Genomic DNA, 20,360 nt, shown 5'->3' with positions numbered 1-20,360 from the left:
TAAACCACTAATTACTTTCCACAGTAATTTGTTTGCACAACAAAACCTTTTATTTTGGAGATCTGTGACGTAAATGTGCCTGTCTCTAAAGGGCTTTGGACCAACTTCTGTACTATCGGTTATAAATACAATAAATGTGACAGTCAACAGAAAATGTGTTTTTATTTTTTATTTTCTCCCAAAAAATTGAATACAATTCAGTGGGCTCCATACTGAACTTAGAGGATAGGGCAAAAAAGTATCAATCTAATGCGCTAGTGTTGATCTGATACCAATACAAGCTTTGGTATCGATATTTTGATCAATCTGCCCACCTCTACCATAAATGGTAAATGGACTGGTTCTTATATAGCGCTTTTCTACTCTTCTGAGCACTCAAAGCGCTTTACACAACTTGTGCATTCACCCATTCACACCCATTCGCACAAGCTTATTGTTCTAAGTGCTTTCGAAGTAACTTTCACACACATTCACACTCCGATGGATGCATCGGAGAGCAATTTGGGGTTAATATCTTGCCCAAGGATATTTGGCATGCAGACTAGGGGAAGCCAGGAATCGAACCACCAACCTTCCAATCAGTAGATGACCTGCTCTACCGCCTGAGCGGTATGTCTGTATGTCAAAGTTGGGAAGAAAAAATGTTATGGCAAAGATTAGTTGCTGCCGTCATAATTTCTGAGTATCCATGGTTAACGGCATCTAAATAGTAAAGGCAAATTTAGGAAACACCACTCATCAATGTTTGTTTATCTTTCATGAAAAAAAGGCTTTTTTGTTTTGTTTTTCTGTCTCATTAGTTTCCCAACATGACATCACCAGTGCTTACATTTCATAATACATCTTATTATGATGAATAAAACATTAAATATTTATGACTTCTCACATTAAAAAAAACTACAATCACTTAGTTTGGAAATGAATTAATAATTTTAAAGTGAGGACAGAAAGAGCGACCTCCTCTGGATGAAACAGGCACTTCTGCAGACTTCACTTAATACGTTACATTGTTGCTATTGGAAACGGACTCCACACAAACTGAGAAAACACCGGAAATCCCTCTGAACCTCTGTTATAGTTCATTCTCTGAACAGAAAGAAGTCCAAAGAAGAAATAAGTGTGGGATATTCAGGCTTTGGATTTAAAATGAGCTCTCCTTTGTCAATGCTAAAGAAAACCAAACGCACTCCTCTGCAGGGCGCTCACAAAGACCAAGGGTAGGTGATTAACTCCACACAGGTAGAAACTGGACTGTAGTTTTATTGTGCAGAATAAACGTATCAATCATGTCGCCACACTTAATTTTCTTCGACCTGCAGGAGCAAATCAAAAGTTCCTTTCAGGAGGAATCTGCTGAAAGGTAACGATGCACTCACAGATCACCAGCAGCGCTGCAAATTCAGTAAAGTACAAGTACAGAATAAATAAATACATCCCAGCTAGAACTAGAACTACTTTCCTTTTAAACCCTTCAAATTAAAGCTCAAAGTCTGCACTTTAGACACACTGTGATTGTTTGATTTAAAGTGTGTGGAGATCTAACAGTATTCATGTGTCCACAACATAAATAACTTAAACTGTGATGAGCAAAATGCGGCAAATCCTCACATTTGACGAATAATAACAATTATATCTTACTGGAGAAACTGATCATAAGTTTATCAGGTAACTTTTCCAGTTGAAAAAATAGCAAAACATCTTTTATAACCATGATACTTTTTGTTTTTAGAATTTGAGGCTGAATTGGCCGATGAGTCTTCTGATTACTCTCACACTACAACCAACGAAGCCTCCACCTCAAATACGGGAGCTCCATTAAAGAAAGGTAGGCTTTAACACAATGCTTCATATTCCAGTGTCAATATATCTTCTTTTATTTATCACATACAAAATGATTATACGTTTTATTTTTCCAATACTTAATTGCTGGTTTCCAGGGTGTCCTCCGACCAACTTTGACCTCATGTCTGCCATGATGCAGCGAGTGACCCTCCTGGAGAAAACAGTGAGGAGCCATGCAAAGGAGATAGAGCGCAAAGTGAGCATGCAACCCCTTCAACGAATACCAAAACTGCCAGCCATCCTTTAAACATATTTAAACCTCACTTTATGGTTTCATCATTCCTCCCAAGGATAAACAGATTTCAGATTTAGAGGAGAAGCTGAGGGTTCAGGAGAAGTCAGGTAATTACCTACAGCAGGCACAGACTTGAGTTTGATTTATGTTAAGTCGATCAAAGCGTTTTCATGATTGTGTGGATTTAGGAAGCATGCATGACCCGAGGAGCAGAGATGATCTCGAAAGCCGGTGCCAACAACTGCAAAATCAAGTGCATGAGATGGAGGTGAGTAAGGTGTGTTCATAAAGTATGAGATCGTGATTTTATCAGTGTGGAGGTTTCACTGAGCTGCTGTCGTTGTTGCAGGACTTTCTGAATGATTATGGTTTGATCTGGGTGGGAGATACAGACTCTGGTGATCCTGCAGAGCGAGGTAGATCCACCAGTCCTGCAGACCTGCAATCCCTCCGTGTCTTTTGTATGTTAAAGCTGTGCTGTTTTTGTTTTGTTTTGTTGTCTTCTGCAGAGACTTCTGGTGGCAGAGGCGTCCACATAAACTTTGATCTCGTGCTGCAGAGGATCAGAGAACTGAACGTCCTCCTAGGGGAAGGAGAGTCTTTTGTGCAAATGACAGCGACAGGAGCACAGCTGGCAAAAAAGGATCCCATTCCACTGAGGCTCTACAGGAATGGCATTGTAATGTTTGATGGTCCTTTCCGCTCATATCAGGAGCACAGCACGCAGGTTAGCTACACTAAAAAAGGAAAATCAAAGTCTATATTAAACTGGAATCTTTCCTTGGTTAAAAGTAAACTCTTGGTCCCTGCAGCAGTGCATGCAAGATCTAATGGATGGCTATTTTCCATCTGAGCTTCAAGAAAGATTTCCGGATGGTGTACCTTTTGAGGTGAGTCTCAGTTTCCTTTTCTTATTTTGTTTTTGGGAACAATCGACTGTCTTCACAAAAATTCTCTTTGCAGCTTCATGACAGGCGATACGAGGAATTCAACTCTAGGCTCCCGTGGGAAACGTTTTCTGGTAAAGGACAGGCTGTTTGTGGGGACAAAGATGAATCAGCAAGCTCGCTGAGTTCTCACTTCCCCGGTCTGTTCTGCAAACGTCACCCTGATCAAAGCCGCGGTGCAGATCCTCAGAGACTTTGCTGTCATTCTCATGTTTTCTTCTGATTCAAAGGCAAGAAGCTGACCACAGATCAGTTCCTGAAAAAGTTGCCGAAGTTGGTGGTGAAGGCCGGCCGAGTGATTGATATCAGGAACTCGCTGAGGGCAAAGCTGCAGGTGAGTCGTAGAGAAGCAGCAATTATCTGTTTGTACAAATATACAGATGAGGACAAAATTACCAGCCACCCTACAAAGTTTAAAAGCTTCGTCAACATTTTTCCGAGTGCTTTTTTAAACAGACCAAGGACTTTTTAACATAACATTTGTAAACATTGTAGTTTTCTTTATAAAGCATCAACTATTATTACCATTTCAGAAAAAAGCAAAAATTACCAGGATCAGTATTATTAGTTCCCTGAAAAACCATAGCAGGCACTACTGCTGTGCAATGATGAGCTTTAACATTGTAATGCTCGAAGCTAAGTTGAAACTGAGAGTTAGCTTCCAATTTTCTCACATTATAAAAACTTCAAGCTGCCACCTGAGAAAGCATGCTACCAAAAACAAAAGAAATCCGTTCAGACTTACTCGAGTCGTGAATTATAGTCTCAAAGAAGATAATCACTAGAATCCAGCACAGGAATGGACTGCAAAGCTGCAGAACAAGAAAAACTCCACTTCTGCAGAACAGATAACTTCATGCCAAACTCACTGAAGGACAACCTGGAGAAAGATTTTAGATACTAGTAGCACATGCTTTGATCAGATGAGACAAAACTAGAGCTCTTTGGCCAAAGAGATGCTTTTTATGTTTGGAGAAAGAAGTGAGAGACATATAAAGCAAAGAACAACGTCCCCACATTGAAACACAGTGGTGGCAGTATTATGTTGTGTCTGGAACTGGGAATCTCTTCAAGGTGGAAGAAATCAAAATAAAAGGATATGTGAAGATTTGGGAGCAAAATCTCAAGCAGTCACCAGTAAACCTGTGTCTGGGTTGTTGCTTTGTCTTTAATCACGACAGTGCCCCAAAACATAGTCACCCCTGGTGAAGACCAGGCTCCAGAAGGCCAAAATCAACATTAATTGTCATTAGTGTCATTAAAGGCCTGCACAAATCTCTGATTTCAGTTCCACTGTTTCTCTGTTTAGCAACACTTGGGAAAATCTTTATAGAGGGCCTAATGGTTAAGTCCTCATGTATATATAAGACAGCACTGATAATCAGTGTGCTTCTACCAGGGTACATCTGATGTGGACAGCAGCAGTTCAGTGATACTGATAGATACACCGTCACTGCAAGCGAGTACTGAGAGGTAAACCAAATGTTCTCTTTTATTTTTTATGTGTATAGCATAAATATTTGTCTCTGCCAGTTAACAGACTTACCAGAGGGTGTCAGTCATCACAAACTCATGCTGTGCAAATAAGCATGGCTTAAAAACATTTGCCATACCAAATGAATACCACATGAAAAAAATGACAAGTACAAAGTGGGTTAAAGGAATTTAAGAACACCACACTTGATGTAAGACCTGCTTAAATCCCGATTTGGCCACTGATCGTCCAGATTGTAGAGATTACTGTATGTGCTGATCTGAAAATGAGGGCAGCCATCAGCTGGTGACCGTGTTTGTGATGCAACGCTCCAGTTTTCACCCACATTTTTCTAACAACCATAATGCGTCATGGCTGCCACCAGACTGCAGGCTTTCAGCGCCTACCAGCCTGCCTGTAATGTCATCACTCTCAAGGTGAAGTCAGAAGACGGGAGCCACACTTACATAGTGAAAATGTCCCCGTCGGAAACAGTCGGTGACCTGCGGAGGTTCCTGGACAAACACAGGTGAGGACACATCTCAATGCACTGACCGCACCGCTGCTTTTACAATCACGTGACCCAGCCTGCTGTTTGTTTGTCGCTGCACTACAGAAGGGGCGGTGTGCCCAGTTATGACATCATCAGCGCATTCCCACAGCGCAACTATGATGATGATGGTCAGACGCTCCAGTCGCGTGGAATCGTGACAAACGCCACTCTACTGCTGCGACAGAGGAAGCCCGATCCTTCACTGGCCGACGTCAACAAAGCTGTTAAAGATTAAAGAATTACTTTTATCTTGTTACATCAGTGCTGTTCACAGCAGAGCGGAGCGTGAGCAGAAGTAAAGGTGTTGCTGATGTTATTAATGACGACTGTGTTCTGTGACAGTGAGGCCAAAAGCATTCACAAACCCATGACACTGAAATAAAATCCCAATGAGCCATTATTCCTTTTGTTTCTTATACCTTTGCTCTTATCTTAACAGGGACACAGATCATTAACACCAATATCTAATCAGATAATCACATGGCAGCAATTCAGTGCATGTAGACATGCTCAAGCTGACCTGCTAAAGTTCAAACAGATCATCAGAACGGTTAGTGCCAGATGGGCTGGTCTGCTGGGATTTTCCACGCAACCATCTCTAAAGTTCAGAGACAACGTTCAGTGAGCAGCAGTTCTCTGGGTGAAATAGGAGAAACAGAATGACTGCTTAGAGCTTATGGGAAAGGAGCAGTAACTTGTTACATCCACAATATGCAGAAGAGCATCTCTTAGCACACAACACACAGAACCTTTAAGCAGGTGGGCTACAGCAGGTGAGGACCACACCGGCTGCTGTCAGTTGAGACCAGGACGCTGAAGTTACGATTAAGACTGGAAGAATGTTGCATGGTCTGATGAGTCTGTTTCTGCTGCAATACTTGGATGATACGTTCAGAATTCTGAGTAAACATAAAAGTAAGGTTCAGGCTGCTGGTGGTAGGACATAATCTCCTAATTTGTGTCTTTTAAAGGACAATCTCTTCCCTGGACTCATTATGAATGTGCAGCTGACACATCTGCAGGAACAGTCTGGTCTTTTCATCCTTTCTCTGCAAAGTTAAACAAATAAAAGCAATCTGAGACCAATTAAAACAAAACCAAGTGTCGAAAATCTTTATTTCTAAAATATGCAAATACAAACAAGGACAAAAGTATGAAAATATAAACATATTTTTTCCCTTTTGCAAAACATTTGAGATGTTAAGGCATGCGGAGCCCGACTTTTCAAAGAGAAATCTTGTGCTACTCAAGTTTAAAGGTCCCATGAAATGAAAAATGGCTTGTGTGTCCCTGGGTGGTGTTCAGAATAATAAAAGTCATTGTTGCATATTTTTATGTTAAAATCCCTTTCTCTTCCCATAAAGTGTCATGCTTTTTCGTTTTTGTTTTCCCCTTTTAAATGGCTTATCTCACCGTCAGGACAAATACAAAAACTCCATTCACTTCGATGTGACCCGTGATTATGGGGTGATCCAGCCAACCCCTCCACAGTCACCTCCACAGTCAAAACGCCTGAAGGAACATCCCATCCCATCTCATCACACCTCAAACCACAAAGAAATAATACAATCTAACAGACACTTCATGGGACCTTTGCACACTGTGGATGCTTGCTGAGACACGTTAGCACATTATTACAGCAACAACACGTTAGGAAGACCCAGAAAACTTTCACACCGAGTTTTCAATGCAAACAAAAAAAACCCTAAAATAACAATAAATAATACTGAAGATTAATACTGTTTCTCATTCATACATTTACTCAAACAGTTCACCGCTCGGCTTGAATGCGAGTCTGCTGTCATCGACATGAAATCTACGCTATATCTACGCTCAGACTTTCACCGTGTTTTAATCATCTACCAGGGCCAACTCGAGCTTTGCAACACGTTTTTTTTTTTTCCTACTACATTCAGTGTCAGAGGGAATGTATTGACTGTCCTACTGGTTGACACACTGAGTGAACGGTTATACTGGAAGAGTCAGCTGCAATCAGCCCTTTGTGGTTGGTCTGGGATGAAATTAGCATTGAAGTTGCAAACGCGACAGAAAGGCACATGTTGGTAATTCATTCAGGAGGAAGCCTGCAGCAGCGAGGAGTGCTCGCACACCTGCACGACTGCTTCCACCGGTGTTTCTTTGGTATACGGTAGGCCTGTTGGTGTGAGAAGCTGATTTGGTATTAAACCTCTTTTAGTTATTATGCCTCATACCTCACAGCAGAGTCCAGTATTACAGTGTTCACCATTTCAAATGGCGCATTAGTAACATTTCCTTGCAAAGTCGTTAAAAAAAGGAAGAAAAAAAAAAAAAAGCAAAAGTAAAAAGCAAAGGTTAAATATTTTCAGTTGATTGTCAACTACTTCTCAGATAATTCCCCTTTGGAGGGAAATTAAATTTTAAATAAGTTAATATTTGCAGGACCTCTACACAAAGAGTTTTCCACCAAAGTGGAATAAAAAGTATAAGACTGTTTTGGTAACTGACAGCATCATGTCGTCATCATTATAAAAACAAAAAAAACCCCACACGTGCGCACACAAACACACAGACACACAATGCTTAAGGATCAAGTATTAGAGGTAAGTTATATTCTGTTAGCCCTTGGACTGAAATAGATGAACTCAATGGGATGGGGGCGGGGAGGTGGGGGCTCTGAGCTACAGGCAGGCTTGAGACTCGACATGCAGTCAGTCGAGAAGTAGAAGCTAAACCATATGGGCTTTCCTTTGTCCTCGTTTCAAGGAAATTATAGTCCAGTCCTCTGACATTCAGGAACAAAGCGTGGAAGAAAAGCCTGTTAAGAGTCCTCCGAGATGAAGAGGTTCCCGCAAGTTTCCTCCATCGTGGCTGGTTGTCGAGGTTACTGAGTTATGCAGTTTTCTCCCATGTCCTGAGCGTAACGGTCCAGTATTACGTTACGCAGCTCCTCGACATCGCGCCGGAGCTGCTGGACTTCGACCAGCTTCTTCTGCAGCACCTCAGGATTCATCCAGTCCTCGCCGTGCTCCGCCACGGATGGGGGTGCTGGAAAAACAATGCATAATTGGTTCTCATTCGATTACATTTAATTTAAACATCAAATTCAACACTACAGTGAAAAAGATGAAGGTCAGAAATAAAAACTCGAGTAGTGCTTACAAGTGAGGCCAAGGAGCAGGGACAGGTTGGGGTCTTGTCCCTGGGCTCGCTGGGTTAGGATGCTGCACAGTGAGCGCAGGTCACTGAGGCAGGAAGCAATCTCAGCATGCAGTCTCTTTGTGAGATTAGCCCCAGCTGGCTGCAGGACAGAGGAAGCCTGGTTAGTGCACTTTTGCTCTGGATCGCTCATCTGCTCCTGCAGCGTCAAATTCTGCTCCATTAGTTCCTGGTTCTGGGTCGACAGCTACAACACAATGATCGGCATCGGTGTTAGGAGCTGTCGAGCTTTATTGAGGACTCAGAGGTCTGATTTCTAAATTAAACAGAAACTGAGAAAGTTGGTGCTTTTTTGGAGATGGTGGTTAATATAGCTCACCTCCTTCATGGCTGTGTGGAGCTCTAACACGTTCTGCTCTTTGGCCAGCACCTCCTCTCTGAGAGCCTGAGAGCTGCTTTCTTCCTGAGATATCTGCTCCTCCAAAGCCTGCAAAAGAAAAAAAAAAAAAGGATTTAAAAATGTTGCGCGCTACAGAAACAGCAAACACGCACTCATTCAGATTCCCTGTGAAGAGATAAACACCTGGATCTGTGATCCAAGCTGTTCCATCATCCTGTGTTGCTTCTCAATAACCTGCAAAGAGAAGAAATGAGCATTAAAACAACACCAACTTAAGCACCAATGAGGCGTTACCGACCAGCGTGTGCTGGATATTTTCCATGTTATTGATCTAACTTGCACACATGAGCACAGCAAATTCAGTACACACTGCAGAGAACATGCTGTAAACCACATAATACAGTCATTTCCCAGAGAAATACTCACTTCTCTGTAAATCTAACTCATCTGAACATGAACTTCCTCTAAGCTCAGGAGTCATCTGAGGTCAATGCACAAAGTGGGTTCTTTCTGCATCTTTACTTTGGGATAGAAATTACTTTTTAATAAACCTACATACAAATAGTCCTTAGTTATTCTAGTTTATCCAGTGATATTTACACTCTGAATCCTGTCTTTGTGTTCTGTCCTGATCTGAAAAGGTGAACCTTCTTTGCACATGTAAGACCACACCAAGCAGACCTTTTTGAGTCTCTGCTGCTCCTCTTTCAAACTGTTGTTCTCTCCTCTAAGCTTCTCAAAATCCAGAGAAGGGAGTCTGGCTCCATCCTCCAGGCCCTGCTGTACCCGCTGCTGCATACTGATGAAGACAAAAATAACGCAGAACACTCATTATGCACAGTTATTAGGTTTTCTTTTTACACTGAGAGCGAGGAGAAATAACATGCCTACAGAGAGGAGTACACATACTCAGTAATGGTGGTCAGCAGGTCCCTCTCCCTGCGTTTCTGCTCCTCCAGGTATGAGTCTTTCTCCTTCAGCTGCGAGTTTGTCGTCGCCAGACAGTCGTCCAGTTCTTTTACTTTCCTTTCTAGCTCTGCTACCTGATGTTCAGCTTCCAACAGCTTATTTTAAAAAAGCAAACAAACATGAGCAGGTTTAATGATTAACACATGTGCACCTGAGCAAACGAAAAGGAGTTAAAGTTTAGTGTCCTAACCTGTTTGTTCTGGTTCTGGTAGTCCTCCAAGGTGGGCAGGTCAGCGAGGTAGCGCTCAAGAGTCTCAATACGCTGCTGGTTCTCCCTCTTCAGTTCCGACTCCTTCTGACACTTTTTCTTCAGGTTGCTGATGTGCTTGTCTCGACTGCGGATCTGCAAACATAAACACACGTTAATCTGATAACATTACGGTACCCAAATGTGCCGCTCAATACTGATTACAGCCCTTCTCAATCATCTGATGATGAATAAAGGAAAATGACAAACCCATTGTTACTTTTTAGTTTCAAAGAAGTTTGTTTAATGAAAAGAGGAAGCGTGCTTCAGGCTTCGAGTGATTAACCCTGACCGATTTTTATCTACACCATATTGTTTCTTGTGTGGGAGACAACAACTTCCCACTTGATGTCCTTGGGCTCAAGGACGTCAAGTGTTTTGCTCTGCTGTTAGCTAATATCAAATACTGGGACATGCTAGAGCAAAGTATTGGGCAGGGTTTTTATTTATATATAAAAAAAAACAACCATTGCATTGGCCATCATTAGGGTTTAAAGGTTTTCAGTCTCGATATTGTGGTTCTCGTGTGCATGACTCTTAATAAGGACGTGTTGGGTAAGCACAAACCCTTTCTTCCTGTTTCTTCATCTCCTCCGTGTGCCTCTCGCAGGCTTCCTTCAGATTCTCGGTCAGTCGCCGCATCTCAGCCTCAACTGCCGCGAGTCTGCGCTCTGCCTCTGCTTTCTCCAGAACAACAGAGTCTGTGCGCTCTGCAAACTGCGCCCTCAAGAACGCGTTCTCCCTCTGAGCCTCCTGCAAGTCAACATCAAAGACTCAGCTGAGTAAGATATGGGTGCAGTTAGTCAACATGACAGCAGTATAGTAGTCCTAAGCGTTGCTTTCTGGAGGCTGAGCATGTTTTTACTAACCTGTAGACGCAGCATATACATATCTCCATAAGAAGCTCCTCTGCCCAGGAGGGCTCCGTGAACCTGCAGCTCGCTTTCCCTCAGACGCTGCTCCAGCTGGGCCATGTGCTGCTTTTGTCTGCGATCACAACCAAGTCCAACCATCAACAACAACACAAACATTCACAAAGCTTTGTTTTGGTAATTTAATAAAAGCAGTGAACCCATTACAAACACTTACCTCTCAATGATAAGCTCCTTCTCCTTTAGCAGGCTCTCACTGGCTTTGACCAGCGCGTCCCACTTGCCCGACTCAGAGTGAACCGGTGTTGAGTATAGAGGTGGGTACTGACCCATTCCTCCACCCATTAGCTGTAACAAGAGAGGGAGAAATGTATTACGTGTCAGTGTTAACTGACAGTGGCGGACAAGTGATGAGACACACCTGCATACTTTCCACTTTTTCACACAATTCAGGGGTTAGCAACAACAGATCTAGTGCTTTAAAGTACCGAGTACTGCAAACGCCTCATGAATAACCTCCAATTATTCATATGCAACACGAAAGTAACAACTACTTTTTTGTCAAATCACATGGTCATGGGTCACTGTGCTATGAAATAATTAGCAGTGCCAGCAGTGTTTGTTTTCCAGTAAAACTTTAGATGACTAATGTTAAGGTTGTAATGGTACTACTAGTCTTATCAACACTACTTGGTGATTTGTGCTTTCACTGTTGATGTTGTATAAGAAACAAATTAACAGGATTCAGGACAAAGACAATGATAGTGATGCTCGTCATGCATGTGTGCACTCAGGACAAAACGGTTACTTTTAATCATTAACCCTTCAAGCTACCGGCAGACTGCTGGAATTTCTGCCTTTATATGCAAAAGACTTGTACTTATGACTTTAGGAACCATAATTCATTGTGTAGCTTTGTACGTGCTACACTGTGCTGCAGCTGCCAATGGCCTTCACGCACATATAGAAACAGGGAAGATGAACTTCTGATTCTAAACCCCAAATTATAAAGTTTGAAATACAAACTGGACAATATATTATTAATAAAACAATAGTAAAGGACACCAAGTTTCTTTATTTGTTCACTGCCAATAGTACAACTGGTAACATTGGAGCTGATCAGTATTCTTATGATCAATAAATAAGCTCTGGTACCTGTTTGATTTCTGCTTTAGTGCCAACATCTTTACATTAAATACTTATAATTTTAGAGCCACACACGCCACATTTATGCTGACAACATAACAGGTTTAAATCTGCACACAGCTAGCCACCTGACAGTGACAGAACAAATAAACTGGCATAACAAATATATTCCCAAGAAACATGAACACGAGCCTGTCATCTACTTCTTTTGTTAATGTCAAATAGGCTATGTATGTTGAGGACAAAAACGCTTATTGGGAAAGGACACAAAAATTATATCTAAGCATTTAAAATACAATAAATAACGTTATGTATTAGAAATGACTGAATGCAGCTCATCGATCTCGGCTTTGAATCAGCAAGAGGTTGTACAGCCTGTTCATATAGTATAATTACCTCTCAATACGATCAGGTTTAGCTTGTTTTTGTTCAGTGTTAGTTCCAGAAAAACTGCATTAGTGTACTTAAGTGTTCATTTGTAAGCAAAAATTTGATAAACTGCTAAAAGTCACACTTCAAAGTGGCACTCGGTCAGCATCTGCTCCCAAACATAACAAAAGTCAGTGTTAACAAAAGATCGAATAATTAAATATATCTGCAGACAGCATATAATTGATTGAAGTAGTTGAATTTTAAATTTTGGTTATTGATCTGTTTAAAATCCTGTTTTAAAATAAACTTAAATGTGTATTAGACCACATTTTATATGTAATTAATAAAGAAATGGGAAAATCTATACATTGTGTATAGAAGCTATTCTTTTTCCAAGTTTTAATCTTTACAAACAAACAGCTACTCCACAAATCTTCAGTTTTTTACATTTTCCCAGATACATCTGAACCCATTTAAAGCTGCCTTTTTTGTTTTGCCACCTAGCAAAATATATTGTGTGGAAAAAGTGTCACAAGATACACTTGAAATCCAAACTTGTTGGTCTCACTTTCTTTACCAACAATCTTGCAGCAGTAGATGTTTTATATTGAGATACATACCTGCATTTGTTCCATTTGCAAGCGTAAGCTTTCCAGTTGTTTATGCTGCTGTTGCTGCTGCCAGCTTGGAAGTTCACTGCATCTGTCCTGCCGCAGCGGCTCATAACCTTTGGAGCCTGCGTGCTCTCTCAACAGAGCCTGCGTCTGAAGGCTAAGAGGACTCGTATAAACTCCAGCAGATCCGGCCACACCAGGCTGTCCGCCCCTTTGATTAGAGGCTTCTGCAGTACCAGGAACGCCAGGCCTAGCTTCAGGCAGAACTTTATAGCTGTGCTCCAAACTTCCTCTGTAGGCCTCAGACACGTAGTCTGGAGTGTCTCTAATCCCGGTCTGTAACCGGAGTCTCATGTCAGGGCATAACCCACCCAGAATGGCTGACTGATTCAGTGTAGGTTCCACCGCAGGAGTATCAAACCTGTGGCCCTCGTCCAATCGCGTATGGTCTGTTGGGAAAAGCGAGTGGTCCAGCCCATTCACCAGACTACGGTATCGACTCAGGCAGTCGGGCTTTACCCCGACGGGATCTCCTCCCACGCCAACTTCAGCATCCAAGTTGGGCGAAGATGCTGATTTGGAGAGAGAGGAGGACTTTGACGTGGTGCCGCTTGGGGTTCTGGAGCCAGAGGAAGATCTGTGACCTGCAGCTGAGGACAGGCAGTCCTCCTGGACACATGACTGGGGCTTTGAGGCCGGGGCTCCGGCCGTGGATGGCATGACATGTGCAGTGGGTATGGGGATCTGACTGCGGATGGGCTGGAAAGAGGGGCTGCTGCTGGAACTGCAGAAATCTTAAAAAAATAAAATAAAAGAAGACAAACATTAGAAACAACATTAAGAGGATTTCTCTCACACTACAAATGTTCCCTGTTAAACCAGTGCAGAATATCTGGAGCGCTACCGCAGGCCATTTTCTCTATTTTCAGTCAGCAGTGTAAAGTAGATGCAGCAGGGTTTACTGGTGGCCTACTTTGATGATGAGGTGTCACCGCTGAAAGAATTAAATGGCTTTGACTGACTCAACTCAGGGAATAGGCTTATAATAGACTTAAAGCACTGCACAGAATTAGAGCTCCGTGTTACATGACAAACATTTCCTGTGTTCACTGTGTTAATAAACCTGCTGATACCTGCCTGAAACATGTACAATTATAACCCACTATAAAAATATGTTACTGCAGAAGGGCAGACAAAAAGTTCAGCCCTATAATTAGCAAAATTTTGACAACACACATGGGGTACTACAGCTTCAGTAAACACAGAGTCCACTTTACTAAGCAAGCAGATACAGCAATGTTAATCTGGAAGCTTCAGAGATGATAAATGACTTTAGGAACACAGGAAAACCCAACACCAGCCATCTCCACAATCCTCAACACACGTTACACAACTGTTTTACCAGCACTACAAACCTCAGAGAAGTGTTGAAGTCTGAAAATTGGGCAGTCACTCAAACACAGCAAACGTGTTAGAGGCTGTGGCATGTTTTCTAACAACGAGCGGAAGTGAGCAGAGCGGCAGAACGCTTTAAATCAAAACACAGAACAGTCTTCTGCATTTCCTGAGAGCAACAGAACAACCTGTGAAGCCAAGACTGACAGCCGCCCGACGAGCAAGCCCAAAGCCGTATTGTCCTCCAACAGAAGACCTCGCCTTTACCGAGCCCTGAACGAACGCATACAAACAGGCACACGCAGGAAAGGTTAGGGGGTATTTATAGCCCACCTCTCAAGTTACAGAGCAATCTGTGGGTGCCGCTTATTTAAGCACCTTGCCTCCTCCCACTGAACCACACATCACACGTGTACCTCCAAAGTCAAATACTGAATGGGATACTTCTACCTCTTACCAGCTTAAACCAGAACTGATTTAAATTAAGACACCCTGAATAATCACTGCACACAAAAATAAACAGCAAACTTGGCAAAATAGGGTGGGGGGGAAAAAAAGAACAAACTTTTTTTTTTTTAAAAACATAACACATCTGATATAAAAGACGCCTCAAGGCTCCACTGAATCACGACTGGCTAGAACATGTCTGAACTCCTCAGCAAGAACAACCTTTGTTAGATGTTTGCTCAACACACATTCCTACCCAAAGACATAAAAACCCAAAACTTGTTCATTTGTATACCAAATCGAGTGTATTTCCCACTTCACGGTGACTCTAAAAACTCATTATCGTAGCTTTTAGTGAAAGACACTGATAAGATATCATTGTTAACAATGTCATTATCTCTTCTGCCTGCTGGTCTGATTCTTTATCAATACCCTCATTGATTCATGATCAATCATCCAAGTACATAGTTTTTCAGCTTAGACACAGAGGTTTTACTATACCTGAATCTGAACACAGTTTAGAAACAGAGTTTTGTTTTTTTAGAAGGCCTGTGTGTGACTATGATGTGCAAAAACCTTTTTCCATGAGTTTGATGTCCCTCTATAAAATATGCAAAAGTCAGGAAATCATGAAGGCCCCGATTAAAAGGCACTGATCAGCTTGGAGCCACAAGAATGCAATGGACTGGACAATTTGATACTGGTGCTAAACTGGAAGCAGTTTAATTCCAAACCCTAATTATCTGCTATATTTATAGGCACTGCCATCAGTCTAGGTGGTTGGAAAAAAGCCTAATAGCTGCATTACTGGATATATTAAAGCCAGTTTCCCACATGCACTATAGCCTGAAATGTTTCTAGATATCATCCAATGAAAAGTCTCTCAGCTCCAAGTTTGCCTATGTGAGAACAGAGTGGACAACTGTCTGTTGAAGGAGAGCACAAAACTGTAGACAATGTCTGGAGACTTCTGTTTTGTATTTTAATTTCACCTTTATTCAACGTATCAAACTGACATCTTGAGAATATGATATGAGCCAAGGCAGGAAACCAAAACTTCCAGAGAAAAATCCAGAAAAGCACTCAAACTACTCAGGATTGTACAGTGGGTCAGTGCTGCTAGTTTAGCTCTGTAATAGCTTACAACTATTGCTATAAACGAAATTTGCTCAGGGAACACAACTCAATACATGAACATGTGGAGGGTTGGACAAAATAATGCAAAACTAGCAATTAGTGTATCTAATAACAAGCCTGCCAACCATTCGCTTGAATACAGCTCTGACCGTTATAGGAATATTGTCTTACAAGCGCCGAGCTCAGCGATTAACATGTTCAGGAGGTGTAAGATAACCCTGGCCACCTCAATGGCATCTGCTTTCATTTATTTCAAAGACAGAACGCATGCATCTACTAACACTAATAACTGGTATTTACTGGAAGTTTGAAAGTTTTGGTTGTTTCTTATTGTATCTCTGCTTGTGTGTTATTTGTTTTATGCTCCACTGACTGTACTGTTGTCTTTCTTGGCCAGGACACTCTGAAGACATTTTTTCCTGGTTAAATAATTAAAAAAAAAAAAAAAAAAAAAAAAAAGAACTCCACAGGTTCACACAATGTTGGATAACACCTCCCACCCACTCCATGACATGTTGGTCAGTCACAGGAGCACGTTCAGTGAGAGACTGAGATTACCGAAAAGCACCACTGAACGACACAGGAAATCATTCCTGCCTGTGGCCATCTCCCTGTACAACGCATCCACTTAACACACTGTTTGCTGCTACAACTACACATGTTTCTTTTCCAAATATTTATTTATAAGTGACTTATGTATGTATGTATGTATGTATATATATGTATATATTGTACTATTCTTAGTTAGCGTATTGTCTGTCTTGTCTTAATGTTGGTTTAAAATGGAGCACTGTAACAAAAAATAATTTCCCCCAGGGATCAATAAAGTATTCTGATTCTGATTCTGATTCTCTTAAAGCTAACTGATAAAAAGCCAGGAGCAGAGATTGTTTAATTCACCATAGTGACAGGGAGAGCACCAAAATAACCATCAGTTTACTCAGTGTGCTGGGACACCATCACCTCACTAATATTTTTCCTTGTCCTTGACAATTGCCTGGCAATCCACCCATAAATACCAGCCCAAAGCCTACAGTGCTGCTACTCTGCAGCCTATTATTTTGTAATGTTTCCTTTGGAAACAGGGACCACCCATCCCAGCTGGCCATCCATTAAACACAGCCTTTCAGTCCATTATTTTTTCCACTAGTGCATGCACACACAAGCTATCAAACCATTGGGAGATTCCCATTTTAAACAGAACAATGTGAAAGCAGTGATATTCCCGCCACAGGCAAGGTACAGCCTTGGCATTCAAACATCTCCTCTCACTTAACCTCAACTCTGGAGCAGTACAAGCTGCACCTTGGGTCAGTTTTGGCTGGGGAGTATCTCTGTAAATGTCCCAGGCATCAGCGGTGAATCATGAACATTTTATCACCCTATAAATAGACCTAGAAACAACACCATGGACAACACAGTGTGTTCCAGCTTCATCTCCCCAAAATTGCTAAGTGCCAAGCATTACCTAATTTAAATATTTCATGACTGCGCTCAACTTTCTAGTGAGCAATTTTAAAGAACAGAGGTTTAAGGGTGCACAACCATTAGAAAAACAAACCCAACACTGTTTAATGGATGTGTTCAGGTCACTGCAGTGAGACAGTCTTCAAAACAATGTTACACAACAGGCACTACAGGCAGAGGAAGAACAAGCAAAAGTCATCACCTTCTGCACTGTCAGATGCTGATGTGCCAAGACCAGTGTCCCCGCTGTCTGATGTTCCGGGCCGGCGGCCAAAACGGCTTTGGAACTTCTCTGACACAGCTGGCGTCTGCCACTCCATGTCAGCAAACCGGGCTAATGCACATTTGTGAAAAGGGACAACGACAGCAGAGCAGAACATCAACACATGTGGAAATGATGCAGGGCTTATGCATGGTGACAGCAGCGTGTCAACTTACCCGCTGGTTTGGATTCAATATATCTCTGCGAGGTGGTCATTCCATAAAAGACCAGTTACCTGTGGAGACAAGGAATTAGCATTATTGTATGGTACGGGACACTGAACAGGTGATCAAACTCATGGAATAGCTTTAAATTGGAACATGTGTAAATTTGTTTACTTTGCCTCACTTAAACAAACAGCTGAACAACTAACGATCTATTTTAAACAATAATTTGACAGAGGCTGGCAGACTTTTGTGCCCACCGTAGAAAGCCTGTCTGCACATAGTAATTATGAACTGGACGGTCACGGGCTAGGACACAGCAGCTGTTAGCTACTGACTGATCTGCTCGCCTATCAAATTCATCTGCCCATCAACAACCACCACACACACTTTTCTGGGTAGCAACAAAAATAACAACACGAGCACATGTCTTCTCGTTACATAATGTCTTACACAAACATCTCTATCCCTACGGGAACCCTATAGGAACTTCCAAATCAATGGTGAGAAAAGAATGTAATGATGGTGGGCACCAAAAGGCTAAGACACCCCCCACTGTTGTTCAAACTAATCATTTTCTGTAGCTAATTCTTAAAGGAAACTACTGATGCCAGGGAACGCTTTAAGCTAAACACGAGTACACGCTTAACTGAATGTACTAAAAGTATTTTTGTTAGTCAGCCGAATGAGCCAATTACTGCTATCCCAATCTACCTATTTTGTTACAAAGAAAAACACACACACAAACAACTCGTTTAAGATTTGAGCAGCGATGCCCTACACCGTTAAGCATTTTAGCTAATCCACGACAAATCCGTTTCCGCCGAACAAGCTAGCTAACAGCTAACACCGCTACGGTTTTCTTAGACTCCTGAGTTCACATCCACGATACATATCTGACTTCAGCCTACCGTGCACATTATCGTAGATAAGCCGGTTCTTCACGCTGAAAGAAAGGCTACTTTACCTTCGGTTTCAGATAAGGACTGAATACAGTGATAAATCTCGGTCTCGGGCTCTGAATCTGAACCCTTCGCTGCTGCTGCTGCTGCTGTTGTTCCGCTAGCCAACTGATCTCCTCTGATGGCAGACAACCCCGCAAAGACACGGTGGAAGCTTGTTTAATATTACAGCGCCGCCCGCTAAATTCGGGGAGTGGGTGCTGCTTCACAAACCGCTGCGGAGTTTTCTGCATACACCTTGTTACACCTCCACTGATGGTACACACCGACTTCAAAACTATGGGTGCTGGTGTAATATCGTGAAATATTAACCTCTGAGCCAGATTAATTCACAGAATTTTTATCTTGTCATGTGGCCAAAAAACCACTACAGCAACACACAACGAACGCATCTAACCAAGTTGCACAGAGAAGGCAAGAATAACCTAGAAGAAGACTTTCGCAAGGGTTAAAATGTGTTGAAGCCATATTTAAAATACCTTAAATTGGACTACAAAATGTTGATTGGCACTGATGTGAACACTGTAAACTTAAACACAAGAGGTCAATGTCAATGAATTGTCAAGGAATTGTATTTGTAGAGCACATTTTAGTACACGTAAACTCAATGTTCTTCCTATAAAAGATAGACATCAAAATTACACGGATCTGTACGTAGGGCAATAAAAACAACAAAAGAAAACGTTACAAAAACATTAAATTCAAGCGAACACGCACACACAAACACATACAGTGTAAGTCTATGAAAGTAAAAAGGGTTTTGAGTCTGCTTTTGAATGTAAACACACTTATAATTGACCTCAGGTCAGCGGACAAATCGTTCCAAAGAACAGGACCACAGTTTCTGAAAGCACACTTTGCTGTGTGGTTAGGAGTAGTTAAAAGATCTGCGCCTGATGACATGAGAGGTCTCGCTGGGTTAAATAGAAGGAAGTTAAAGATAATTCAGTGTTGAACTGAGAGCCAATTAAGTTATTTCAATAGATGTTCAAGTTTCCATGTGCGGTTAAGGACTCTGGTAGTGGCTCAATCCAATGATCCTTTGGATAATCTGGTTAACAGAGTGTTAATGATTAACCTGCTTGACATAAATGCATAGAGCAATCTGTCAGAGTCAGTTTGATATAAAAATGTTCTTATGTTTTATTTTATTTATTTATTTATTTAATTTTTCAGTAGTTGAAAGCAGTTCTGGTGACCTTATTGATATTATTGTTGTTATTGTTTCTTTTTTATATACACTACTGTACAAAGGTTTTAGGCAGATGTGAAAATTGCTGTAAACAAAAAATGCTTTCAGAAATATAAATGATTATTTATTGGCCCCAAATGTATTCTGCAGCAAGACAATGACCCCAAACATACAACCAAAGTCATTAAGAACTATCTTCAGCATGAAGAAGAGCAAGAAGTACTGGAAGTGATGGTATAGCCCCAACAGAGCCCTGATCTCAACATCATCAAATGTGTCTGGGATTACATTAAGAGACAGAAGGAAAATAAATGATTAACACTTCCATTTTTGAAAGCATTCTTTGTTTCCAGCATTTTTCCTCACCTGGCTAAAACAATTGCACAGTACTATAGATACAAAAGTAAGAATAATATACTATACCACATACTGCTAGCACGTGAAATTGTCAGCTGACAATCGTGCCAAAACTCTGATTTCTCAAGTGTCAAATTTCAAAAAGAAAATCCTAATTTGCTGCACATG

The 20,360-nt window shown here is 41.5% G+C and overlaps 2 protein-coding genes and 1 long non-coding RNA gene across 8 annotated transcripts; 1 reads left to right on the top strand and 2 right to left on the bottom strand.

Moving 5' to 3' along the window:
• Positions 1–958: 958 nt before the first annotated feature.
• ubxn11 (UBX domain protein 11) lies at positions 959–6,066 on the top strand. 3 transcript variants are annotated; one of them, XM_026184409.1, is made up of 14 exons: positions 959–1,217; positions 1,320–1,360; positions 1,730–1,825; positions 1,938–2,038; positions 2,133–2,184; positions 2,266–2,345; positions 2,427–2,493; positions 2,587–2,804; positions 2,890–2,967; positions 3,041–3,164; positions 3,255–3,358; positions 4,424–4,497; positions 4,884–5,027; positions 5,115–6,066. In XM_026184409.1, the coding sequence occupies exons 1-14, from the start codon at positions 1,147–1,149 to the stop codon at positions 5,284–5,286; spliced, it is 1,422 nt and encodes a 473-aa protein (XP_026040194.1). In that variant the 5' UTR covers positions 959–1,146; the 3' UTR covers positions 5,287–6,066. The 3 variants fall into 3 exon arrangements, with proteins under 3 accessions (XP_026040194.1, XP_026040193.1, XP_026040192.1); XM_026184408.1 differs by having other exon boundaries at positions 2,427–2,804; positions 3,041–3,098; XM_026184407.1 differs by having other exon boundaries at positions 2,427–2,804.
• Positions 3,320–5,019, bottom strand: LOC113031895 (uncharacterized). Its single transcript, XR_003273820.1, has 3 exons — positions 4,966–5,019; positions 3,770–3,904; positions 3,320–3,384 (listed from the first exon to the last, which is right to left on the bottom strand). It is a non-coding gene; the product is annotated as an uncharacterized LOC113031895 (long non-coding RNA).
• Positions 6,067–6,148: 82 nt separating the features above from the next.
• Positions 6,149–18,895, bottom strand: cep85 (centrosomal protein 85). Of its 4 annotated transcripts, none has more exons than XM_026184405.1 (14): positions 18,649–18,895; positions 17,694–17,752; positions 17,458–17,589; positions 12,816–13,603; positions 10,895–11,025; positions 10,675–10,792; positions 10,373–10,558; positions 9,749–9,901; positions 9,499–9,653; positions 9,271–9,388; positions 8,773–8,823; positions 8,569–8,676; positions 8,193–8,331; positions 6,149–8,078 (listed from the first exon to the last, which is right to left on the bottom strand). In XM_026184405.1, the coding sequence occupies exons 2-14, from the start codon at positions 17,731–17,733 to the stop codon at positions 7,915–7,917; spliced, it is 2,283 nt and encodes a 760-aa protein (XP_026040190.1). In that variant the 5' UTR covers positions 17,734–17,752; positions 18,649–18,895; the 3' UTR covers positions 6,149–7,914. The 4 variants fall into 4 exon arrangements, with proteins under 4 accessions (XP_026040190.1, XP_026040188.1, XP_026040189.1 ...); XM_026184403.1 differs by having other exon boundaries at positions 8,193–8,436; positions 18,649–18,894; XM_026184404.1 differs by having other exon boundaries at positions 8,193–8,436; positions 18,593–18,653.
• Positions 18,896–20,360: the final 1,465 nt, after the last annotated feature.

Source organism: Astatotilapia calliptera, chromosome 11 (genome assembly GCF_900246225.1).
Source record: "Astatotilapia calliptera chromosome 11, fAstCal1.2, whole genome shotgun sequence".
Lineage (NCBI taxonomy): Eukaryota > Metazoa > Chordata > Actinopteri > Cichliformes > Cichlidae > Astatotilapia > Astatotilapia calliptera.
The sequence above is the reverse complement of the archived record's forward strand: the minus strand, read 5'-3'. Positions and strand labels throughout refer to the sequence as shown.

Coding starts and splice junctions, on each gene's coding strand:
- ubxn11 (XM_026184407.1), top strand. CDS start 1,147: ATGAGCTCTCCTTTGTCAATGCTAAAGAAAACCAAACGCACTCCTCTG. Junction 1,361..1,729: donor CAGGAGGAATCTGCTGAAAG/GTAACGATGCAC, acceptor TTTTGTTTTTAG/AATTTGAGGCTGAATTGGCC. Junction 3,359..4,423: donor CGCTGAGGGCAAAGCTGCAG/GTGAGTCGTAGA, acceptor TGCTTCTACCAG/GGTACATCTGATGTGGACAG.
- cep85 (XM_026184403.1), bottom strand. CDS start 17,733: ATGACCACCTCGCAGAGATATATTGAATCCAAACCAGCGG. Junction 17,590..17,693: donor TATTGAATCCAAACCAGCGG/GTAAGTTGACAC, acceptor AATGTGCATTAG/CCCGGTTTGCTGACATGGAG. Junction 9,654..9,748: donor ACCAGAACCAGAACAAACAG/GTTAGGACACTA, acceptor TTTTAAAATAAG/CTGTTGGAAGCTGAACATCA.